Source organism: Adiantum capillus-veneris, chromosome 4, assembly GCF_014529385.1.
Source record: "Adiantum capillus-veneris isolate H3 chromosome 4, ASM1452938v2, whole genome shotgun sequence".
Lineage (NCBI taxonomy): Eukaryota > Viridiplantae > Streptophyta > Polypodiopsida > Polypodiales > Pteridaceae > Adiantum > Adiantum capillus-veneris.
This window is the reverse complement of record NC_140934.1, coordinates 78,594,741-78,606,080: the sequence shown is the minus strand read 5'-3', so window position 1 is coordinate 78,606,080 and position 11,340 is coordinate 78,594,741. Positions and strand designations below refer to the sequence as shown.

Sequence of the window (11,340 nt, the reverse complement as noted above, 5' to 3'; positions counted from 1 at the left end):
AGTTGTCATTTGATTTCTTTCTTAATAACAAAGGTTTGACTCCCTTAAACTGCCAAATAAAGAGGCCCTCATAGACCCCATTCTCTTCCTAATGTGTGCATCCAAGCCTTGTAGATATCTGAAGGGTGAGATTGTTGGTGGGCATCCAAAATTGCCATTTACATGCGCTGATATGATTTCAACTACCTGTCATAAAATTTCATTGGTGAGCACACAATGTGGGTGTCACGACTTGTTGTGAACTACAACATTCCACCATGGGAGTCAACCAAGAAGGGGAACATTTTGCTCTCTCTTCTAGTCCCAGGAAAACACAAAGACCACTTCGTGATCAGTGCACAATGATCAAGTGCATTCTCATGTGGACCATGCATGATTACCCCGGGCTTGGAGAGATTTCTGGTAAGCTTATACTTTGTGACGCTCTTTAATGTCTTTGCATTGGTCACTTATATGCGGTTATGTATTTTGTTTTTGTAGGACTATCGACATCTGGACATAGTGAATGCCCAACTTGTGGACCCTCACTCGTGACAGAGAGACCCGCTCTACTTGGTAAGGTGATCTACCCCAATAACCATCGCTTCTTGCCGCCCACACATCGATCTTATGCTCCACCGTGCAATGGGATGGAGCCACTCCATTGGACCATGGCCGATTGGGCAAGACATTGGAATGAGCATCACAACACATTGCCTCCTCCCAATGATCCACCTAGGGGTATGTCTAGGTACTCTATTTTCTTATCACTACTCTATTGGGCTTCGTTGAAAATCCAACACCTATTGGATCCAATGCATGTGTTCAAAAATGTTGGGCAAGCTATATGGGATCACATAGTAGGCAAGAAAGATTCATTGAGGGCTATAGAGGACATGAGGGCCATAAGGAGGCTCCCTCCTTCGGCCACACCTCGCAAGGGGCCTCGGGGGAAGATGGTTCTTCCAAAGGCACCTTGGATTCTATCAAGGGTGGATCAAGAGTGGATGAAAAGTCATTGCTTCCATCCGTACTCCAACAGGTTATATGCGTTCGCTCAAGGGTGCCTTCACTAAAACTAAGAAAGGAGGATCCACACAACTGTATGGGCTCAAATCCCATGATTGGCACAAGAGTCTATAGGTAATGTGTGTGTGTGTGTATGTGGTTTAGGGTTTTGGATACTAAAGTCTTTTTGTTTGTGCAATAGTTTGTGCTTCCAGTTAGCATTAGTGGATTTGCGGACACGAAGGTAAAGGCTGCAATATTCAAGGTGGGAGAAGTTGTCAGGTATAGCATAGTTGATCCTCCCTCCTAAACTTTACTTTGAAGACTAACTTTACTATGAAGATTATGAAGGGTTTTTTGGTTACAGGTTTGTGAGTTCCAAAGAAATCGAAGTTTCAGTCATTCCAACAGCTCGACTTCTAGCAATTGAAGCAACTTGTGCTATTGAGGATGCATTCCCACGTTCTATCCTTGTTAGCCAAGTTCACATATTGCTCCATCATGTTGAGGAGATAGCCATTTGTGGTGTGGTTCACTCCAGGTGGATGTTCTTTTTTGAGAGGTTCCTAAAGACCTTGAAAGACTTTGTAAGGCTACGATCACAACTAGAGGTATTCATCGATCTTAGGCCTTAAACCTTATTAGGATTGGATTGTATTCACAACACTTTTTATTGGTTACTTTAATCACTAATGGTTTCATGTGTTCAAGCAAGCATGGCAGAGGGTTGGATTGTACAAGAGGATTTTGTGTATGTCTCTCAATATCTTTTCACAATAGACCCATCATTGCCTCGTTTAAAGACGGAGGAAGAGGATCCAAAAAAACACATAAACATTCCAAGTGAGAAAGGTTCTCTCTTGATTTTGGATAGGAAATTTCAAGCCATAGTCAACAACCATTGTCTACTCAATGCTCCCATCATGGGAAAATGGGTGGATATGTATGTGGAGGTGCGTACAATGAGAGAAAGGGAGAGGGAAGCATGGAAGAGGTCGCATGGCAGTAGGCGAGCACCTCCCTTTCCTAAAGAGCTTGCCAAATACCCTGATCTAATTCTAGTTGGGTGGATACACAATGCCATGACCAAGGCCAAGGCACAAGGAGAACAAATAAGACCTAAAGAATGGGAGTACGCGCGAGGATGTCTACCAAGGGTAATATACTCAATGTGTTTAGTGCGTGTGTGTGTGTATGTGTGTCATCTCTCTCTCTCTCTCTCTCATCTATGCTGATTAGTTTTTGCAGGCCTTCACATTCAACTCTATGTGGTCCGAAGGACGTCATTTTCGAACCCGCAAGATAGATGAGCGTCGAACCACTCACGATAGTGGAGTTATGGGCAACTTTGACACGACAACACAAGAGGTGAGGGAATGTGGAACAATAGAGAGGATAATCAAAGTGGATTTCAGAACATTTCACAAATATCTCTTTGACTGTCGATGGTTTGCGGGTGAGGTTAAGAGACATGAGAATGGGCTCTATATGGTAGACTCCGGGCAATTTCATCGCGGGAAGACCGACAACTTGGTGCAACATAGTAGTTGTGAGCAGGTAAAGTCCACGTGCAACTCACTAAAACATTATATGATACATATAAAACTACATTCATTTTGTTGTGTGCTCTATGACCTACAGGTGTTTTATATGCCTTGTATGTATCAAAGACGACTTTGGTATGTTATTTCAGTCACACCACGGAGCAGATTTATCTTTGCAGATACAAACATAGAGACTTTGGCAGATCCCACCATACCATCTCAAGAAGACGCCAATGACGATGATGCAGTTGAGGTCGAGGAGAACCAACCATTCCCAATAACCAACCACAGTGAGGAGGAGGACAAGGATGGAGAGGATGATGATGATTCAATAGGAGAGGATGTAGAGGATGAATCAATAGATTTATTTGTTGGTTTAGCTACCATGGGGTTGGACATGGATGTAAGCACTTGTAGAGATCTCTTGGAGGATGAAAATTAATAAATATCTTTTGGATTTTGTCTTCTTTCTCTACTTATGATGTACAAAAGGGTTATTTGTTTATGAACACAAAACTATACATTTTGATCATCGTTTGCTTGCCATTTCCATATGAATGCATAGTTGACATAAGATTTTGAGGTGGAAACAAAATATTTTTTGATATAGAATCTCATGGAGTACAAATAGTAGAGTAGGAGAATCATACCAATAGATGAGGCAAGCAAAGAGAAGAGAGGTACTAAAAATCCCAATGAGAATGAGATTTCTTACACTCCATGCAAAAAGGGGGTACCAATTTCTGAAAAGTAACAAAATAGAATAGGATTTATAGAAAAGGAAAAGTGGGAGAGGAATGGGGGGGGGGATTCTTTTTTTATTGTGGTAATATGCACGGCTATATGTGCAGTAATACATGCGGTAATACTCGCGAAAAAGTCGGAAAACCCGTCGGCGGGGTTGCAGCATACAATCTCTCTCTTTCTTGAACCTCTCTCTCTCCTCTTATGCGGTAATGCTGTGTGGTAACAGCAGCATTCTCCCATAGTGCTCAGGGGGCAGAAGCGAGACAGTGTGGCTAACATGAATCAATGGCAGAGATTAGACTTGAAGTATTTTAGCGGGCTGTCACTGCCACAAACCCATGAGTCAATACCGAGCGAGTGGGGCAGCTATCAAATTCCATCAGCCACCGACTCGCTTGGTATTGACCCATGTCTTGAGGTAGTGAGCCATTTAATGAATCAAGCGTGACTTATAAAGAAAAACTTGACGACTGCCAATAAATATGAGGAAGCCATTAACTTTGCCAACAGGCTTTAGGAAGAGATAGTGTGACTGTGAAGGAAAAGGACTACATGGTTATTACGAACCCTAAACCCCCAAAAATTAGTACGCCACTCATTGTAAAGTTTGAAACTTGGCCTTTGCGCCTGTCCCTAGTGTTTTCTAACTCAAAAACCCCTACATGGGTGTTAAGTTGTAATTTTGCTTCTCCCTTATAAATTCAAAATGCGTATTTGGTTAAAAAAACCCTAAACCCGCAACAAAAAGGGTTTACCTTCCCCTTATTTGCTTAGTATTGATCTCTATAATAGCAGACATCACTTATATTTTCTGACGTCAGTACCAAGAGAACAGGGGCATCGAACAAAGTGGCCTTCCCTTATTCACTTGGTATTGACCAAGGAAAAGTGTAAAAGCAAACATCCTATGGTAAAGACGATGGTCAGTACCAAGCAAACAAGTGCATTAAATAGGGTTTACCTTCCCTTATTCGCTTGGTACTGACTACACAAAATACAACTGCACAAAAGGGTAGTAAGTAGCATACCTCTTCACTGTGTGTAGAGTTCTCCGTCACTAAAGCACTGCAGAACAGGAGTAAGAGAAGGATGCGCGAAAAGAGTTGGGATGGTTTTCTTACCGCGTAGCGTCGATGGGGGTAGAGTTAATTAAAATTATGGGTAGTAGAGGACGCGAAAAGAGGTAGAATAGTTGAAATGTTTGACGGGGGTACCGTCTCTAAACTTAGAATGCTTACCTCGGCGAGGGTGACAACTTCACTTATGCGCGAGATTGTGGTTGGTAAATCATACTGCATGGGAATCTGAGACCATTTATTACTGGCTGTCCTTGTGAGCATAGCCCACGTGCCTTTTCGAGTGACCGTTTAGGGTCAGACAGATGCCAATCGCCCTTGCAGTTTCCATCTCCATCTCCAAGTGGAACAAATAGATCGCCGTTGCCTTTGCCTTTCCTGCGCTCTTCCCCTTGGCCAGCTCTTGTGATCCTGCATTTAAAGTCAGACGCCGATCGCCCTTGCAGTTGCCATCTCCATCTCCAAGTAGAAAAAACAGATCGCCATTGCCTTTGCCTTTTCTGCGCTCTTCCCCTTGGCCACCTCTTGTGATCCTGCGTTGAGAGTCAGACGCCGATCTCCCTTGCAGTCACCATCTCCATCTCCAAGTAGAACAAACACATCACCGTTGCCTTTGCCTTTTCTATGCTCTTCCCCTTGGCCACCTCTCGTGATCCTGCATTGAGCGACCTCCACTGGGTCGAGTCCTTTGCTGCCACGTCGCCATCGCCATCACCACCTTCTAGTTCTTGCTGTCGGCGGCCTGCAACATCACCATCCAACTCGGCACCATTGGATATTGCAGAGACAGGTTCTTTCTCCCTGCCTCTCTCCCCTTCCTGTGTGCTCTTAATTGTGTGCGCACCAAAGTCACTGCGTTAGGGTAAGACTAAAAGTCTCAAACCGCATGGTTGGAATAGTTACTCCTTATGTGACCGTGCCTGAGTTTGGGCATAGTGAGTGAGTAGGCCTATATATCTATCACTGATAACATCAAATGCTATGTTCTTATCCACCTATTCCGAATGCTTGGGTCAGAACCAAGTGAATAGGGCCCTTCAAAGATTCTGAGATTCTTGGGCCCCTATTCGCTTGGTTGTGACTCAAGTGATGTCACCTTCTATGACATTAGCGCACAGGACAGAACCAAGCGAATAGGGCCCTTTGGAGATTCTTGGGCCCATATTCGTTTGGTTCTGACTCAAGTGACGTCACCTTTTATGACATTAGCGCACGGGATAGAACCAAGCGAAAGGGCCCTTCGGAGATTCTTGGGGCCTTATTCGCTTGGTTCTGACTCAAGTGACGTAACCTTTTATGACATTAGCGCACAGGATAGAACCAAGCGAATAAGGCCCTTTGGAGATTCTTGGGGCCCCTACTCTCTTGGTTCTGACTCAAGTGACGTCACCTCTTATGACATTAGCGCACGGGACAGAACCAAGCGAATAGAGACCTTGAGGGGTACTCGAGGCTCAATATTCGCTTGGTTATGACACCAAATAGTTTTGGCTTGGTTTTTCTTTCAGTCATGGGGATCATAGTCCTGGAGACAGACGTTGTGAGGGAGGATACATGTGAAGACAAGCTATTCACGTTCTTATACAATGCCTGTGCTAATCACCGTGCACCAGAACTATCACGAATGTTTAATGCAGAGTTTTCTATACAGAGGATTATAGATTGCTCATTTGAGTACCTACAAACCCATTTGCAATAGTATGAGGCATCCACTTGTGATAATTCCATGACAGTTGATGGAATAAGATATGTGCACCTAGCCGACCTTGACCCTGACAAGCGTGCTTCAAGGAGACTGAATCACTGTCTTGAAAAGTGTCCCTCCAATGCACTGCTTGTACAAGACAAGTGTATGAAGCACTAAAAAAAGTGTCACTTAGTGGAATTCTACCATGGGTTTATCTGTTACTTATACTTGTAGACGGATGGTGAGTCAGAGACTTCCCAGTCAACAACTTTCGGTAGTTGTCCATTGGCGCCGGAGGAAGAGGTAGAGGATGTAGAGGTGCAGATCGACCCAGAAGAAGAGCGGGTAGAGGTACTAAAGGAAACATTTGATGCGGGCTTAACTCTTGCTTCTCTTGTGGATGCAGCAATAGGGTGCAAGCAAGAAATTCCAAATAAGGAAGTGACTTTTCCTCTGAATTGTGCTCCCAGCTTTGCTATGGCGGGCGAAACCCACTATGTTCTCCTCACAGATATCATGTATGAGCTCAATATACGGAAGGATTACTGCCTAGCTGCAATTGTGAATTTTTGTGAGGCAGACATGGGGTTTGTGGATGATGATGGAGTGGACCAACATCTTACTGCTGACACAGCTATCCGCGACTCACAGTTCACTTCAAGGTGGCAACCGATCAAGGATACATTCAATGAAGCGAAGTCCGGAGAGGCCAATTTGCCAACACATGAGCAATTTGAATCGACAACAAAACAACTCGGCTTGGAAAACATGGGTAGGCCCGTGGCACCCAGAGATCAGGTAATGAATAGTTAGTCTATTCACTTGTGGGGGAGATCGATGCTCGAAATGGACGAGAATCAGATGGTAACTTTTGTCATGCATTTAGATGGTATTGGAGATGGCCCAATGATAAAATATCATGATCAATTTTTTTGTTTATAGATGTTAGTGTATGACGATAGTTTCCTTAGAAGAGCGGGAGGCTCTCGGCAAGGGCTTGTCACTGGAGTCGAAGGCAAGGATGCGGCGTTGTCTCACTACATCGGGCGTTTCAACTACAAAAAGGTTTATAGAAACAATTCAAGTACTTGGCAACTGTACTCATCTCACTTATGGCCCAGAAATTCATTACAATTTTTATGTAGATCATAATATACCACAAGGAATACTCCGATGACAATGCAAAGTTCCCACTATTTGCAATGAAAGTTATTACAAGATTGAGTGGTGGGAACCCCCTCCCACTAAACGCAAAAAGACTAATTTTGATTTTGAGAAACAATTTTCTCTACACGTATTTGGCATTGGGTATGGGGACCAAGCACTCAGAGCCCCCTATTTCATGTCCTACATAGCTCAAGCTTTGGTTGTAGGGGTTGAAGACCCGGAAAGCTTAGATCCATACAACAAGCGACTGTTTCTGAGGGAAAGAAGACGCCTGATGCCCGTGGGGATGCTTCCATGAATAGAGGAATGAGCTCGTCTACAGAGCTTGCACATCGAAGAGGTACAAAGTGAGGAAGAAGGAGGTGCATCGAAGAGGATAAAAACGACGGGCTCCTGACTCGTGACTCGTGACTCGTGACCGTCGCCACCTCGCATGGCGCTCCGCCGCATTTGAAGCTCCCCTGAGCCATTTGTTTCTTCTCTTTGCGGATGTGTTGTAAAGACCGTGTAATTTCTGAACTCTTAAGAAATTCCTTCTGCCTTGCTCTATGAATTAGTCGTCTATAAGTCCATTGGTGTAACTCTAATAAGCTATTGGCCTTATCTTTTCCTCCCCCATGTCTAGTGTGCTGAAAATAACCTATTCTTGCCATGTAGTGGGTTTTTTCTATGCCTTGTGTGGACCATATTGATAGTGATCCATATGTCTTGGAAAAATATGGACCATGGTTGAACAATATGTGCTACATTGAAATAAACCAAAATGGTCAGTAGAGTACAATTTAAAATTTTGTTTTGTATACGTAGAATGCCAACCCACCATGTAATGTGTGATATGTTTCCCACCCCACCCTGTAAGGTAAGCCTTTTTCCAATCCAGCAAGGCTGCTTGAAATGATATGAGCCTACTTTGGTCCCAAGAATGTTGCTCAACGTAGTGGAAAATTTTATCTAGTGATTTCCACACATTCTCCTTGTGATTCTGGATTGCCCCACCACCCCCATTGTCTTTAACCACTTCATGTAACTGTTTCCATTTGTTGAAGAGGTTTCTCCTTTCTTCTCTATCTGAATCTTTGAGGCTAAACCCAAGAAACCTTCTTGCCTTCACTCCACCTATCGATGCTTTCCTCGGTACCTTGTACCAACTTTGAGACATCTTAGGGTCCTCTTCGATTTTGACATTGCCTCCATGGAAACCAATGTCTGAGAGCATCCCTCTAATGCTTTGAGCACTCTTTTTGACTCACTCTCTGGCTTTAATGTCCATGCAAAACATATGTACAAATGAACCACCTTTTCAATTATTTGACAAAGTGCATGAAGTTTACAGATGTGAACTCTACTCAGAGGAATATCAAGCACTGGTTTAAAAGTCTTGCAGATGTTTTTTGGGAGCTCTATTCCATTGCACACTCTCAAGAGATTGTGCATCAGCCATGCAACATAAGCATGGATTTGCCACAGCTGCTCGGTGTGTTATGTTGTACATACACTTAAGAGTCTTTAAGTCACCTGCCATGTGCCATTCCACTCTGTAGTCACCAAATCTTTCTAGTGAAAGAACGGATCCGTTTCTTTGTTCACTTATGATAGAAGAATTTGGGTTTGACTAAAAACCCAATCGAGGATTTCAAAATTTTCCTTATCAACCTGCAGTGAAAAATGAAAACACAAAATAAACAACCAAATGAACGAAGTATACCTGAAATGATCCTAGAGTTAGAATGTTGTTTTCGGATTGCACGCTGAAGTATCGTGGATCATGTTTCGTTATTGATGGATCCAGAGCTCTGTTCATGAGGGTAATGGTGACTCTCTCCAGCTTCTTGTTCTTCAGGACCTCGCACTCGTCGAGCTTTAAAACAAACTTGAGAACCCCACCGAACTCCTCTCGACTGATGTCAAAGAAGTGAATTTCATACCTTTGCAATGCTTCAAGATCAACGAAGAGGTTGTTGTGCTCATTAAAATGTACCTCTCTGTCGCCCTTGCCTAAGAACGTTGCTTCAATATGGAATGGTGACCCAAGTTTCTCAAACACCTCATTGTTTACGTGCCGGCGAGCAGCCTTTACATGTGATGGCTTTGGCAACAATGATCCTCTCTGTAGTTTATTTTGAGACTTTTTAGCTAATGCTTTGAAGAGTGCCCTGTATCCCATCTACGAGATGCCACTCTCATCAAGTATCGCTTGCACTTCCATTGGTTCCAGCTGATTCTCCTTCATGAAGGAGATAAGGAGCCTCCCTTTCAACTTATGATTTTTTTTCTAAGTTATCATCTCTTCAACTACTTCTTTTGGAACTAGATGACTGTAATGCTCTCCGACATTGAAGCTTGCACCGTTCGAGTTTGGATGCAGTAAAGACCTGCCAAAAAAGGAACCATGCGTTATGATCGTGTATAGGAAAGTGTATCCATTTCTTAGTGAAGCACATTGAAGAAACAAACTTCGAGATACCTTAACACTAGGTTGGTCCTGGGACACTTTTATGTCCTATTAAGTGACCATTTTCCTTGAATTATGTCAAGAGTTTCAAAATGGATTTTGAGGTGCTATCTATCTAGAACGTTGTCTCATGAGCTGAAAAAAACTCGACATTTTTTTGGAATATCAATTCCATCTTTAACCTTGTCCTTGCACAACATTTCACAACCTAAACTGTGTGAAAAAATGGGTCCTGTTTTTGGCTTTTTTCAACTTTTTGCAACTATACCACTCTAGAATTCATGTTTGTGAGTTCTATAATGCTAGAGAACTATCTTTAGTAGTCCTCAACATGTCCTAATGCTTCTAGGGAGAAATAAATGTTAAAGTTGTAAGTTATGACCAAATTACAAAAATTGTCAAATCCTGTTTTTTAGCCAATTTTAGCTCTTCTATGATTTTTTTGGTGGCTTTCATGATATCCAAATGCACTGTTGATTTTCTATGTCGCATATTGTAACATAAAGCTAATATTCCTTGAGTTTTGGGGCACCTAATACCCTATTTTGCATAGTAGACAACGATGGTTGATTTTTTCAATTATAGAAGAAAACAAAACATTCTAGTATATCAAGTATAACTTTTTCAATATTGTTAGTTTCTTGTGACAACTACATGCATTTTGTAGGTAGTAACCATATCTAGTCATAAGGATCAAATTTGGCTAGATATTGAATAGTTTCTATGGGATTCTACAACTCATAATGTTGAACCCAGTTTTTTCATGTTTGCTGTATTTAGCACTTCATCTTTGTCCCCAAGATTCCCCTTGGTAAGAGATGTATTATTCTTTTGACATGCTCCATGGATCCTTATGAGCCTAAAGGACAATAGGGAACTAAGAAAAGATGCATATATTATTTGTATTGAGCATGGCTATAGAAACTTTGATGATAGGTTTGCAGAATGGTAAAAATTCAACTTTTTTGTACCTATTTCTTTTGGCAAAACAAAAAATAGTGAGTGAGAAGCAATCATATGTTCTGATCACCAACCCATTGAAGCTAACTAGGGAATTTATCTCAAGTCCTACAAAAATCCCTAAACTTATTTTTATGCAACAAAACGTAAGAAATGACTGTTTTGATGAAAATGTATTGGTCCATCAACTTTGGAGGCTTGGTGTGACCAAAAGATGAGAAATTTTACAAGTTTCTTATTTTTTCCATGTGTAGTAGTCCTTGAACTATAACCTCATGAAAGGATTTTACAAAATGAGTCGATCTACAATGGTTTTGGAGGTGTTTTTCAAAACCCTGAAAGGACACTTTTATGTCCTGTTAGGTTACCAACCTAGTGTTAAAGCTCATATTCATTTTTTCAGGCCACCACTACCAACCTTCATGTTCTCAATGTTGCACAGATCTCGTTTTCTTTTCCAACGACCAATCACGGTGTCTTTCGTTCGCAAACTTGTGATCTTCTTCTCAAGGCCTTGGATTGTCTCTCTGTTTGATAAAATCTTTTGAGAGCATGTTTCATTAAGTTTCTTCAGCTGCATGTTCTCCATCACCAGGAAGTTTCTTCGCATTTCCAATCCTCTCATTTCCAAATGTTCGGTGTATCCCAATAGCCCATCCTTGCCATCGCGTTTGAAATGTAAGAGGTTAGTGATATTAGCAAAGGGAGGTGGCGCATTTG

At 42.1% G+C, this 11,340-nt stretch overlaps 1 protein-coding gene across 1 annotated transcript; it reads left to right on the top strand.

Moving 5' to 3' along the window:
* The first annotated feature begins 2,243 nt into the window (after nt 1-2,243).
* Nucleotides 2,244-2,973, top strand: LOC147459465 (uncharacterized). Its single transcript, XM_086509843.1, has 2 exons — nt 2,244-2,544; nt 2,629-2,973. The coding sequence occupies exons 1-2, from the start codon at nt 2,254-2,256 to the stop codon at nt 2,971-2,973; spliced, it is 636 nt and encodes a 211-aa protein (XP_086365969.1). The 5' UTR covers nt 2,244-2,253.
* Nucleotides 2,974-11,340: the final 8,367 nt, after the last annotated feature.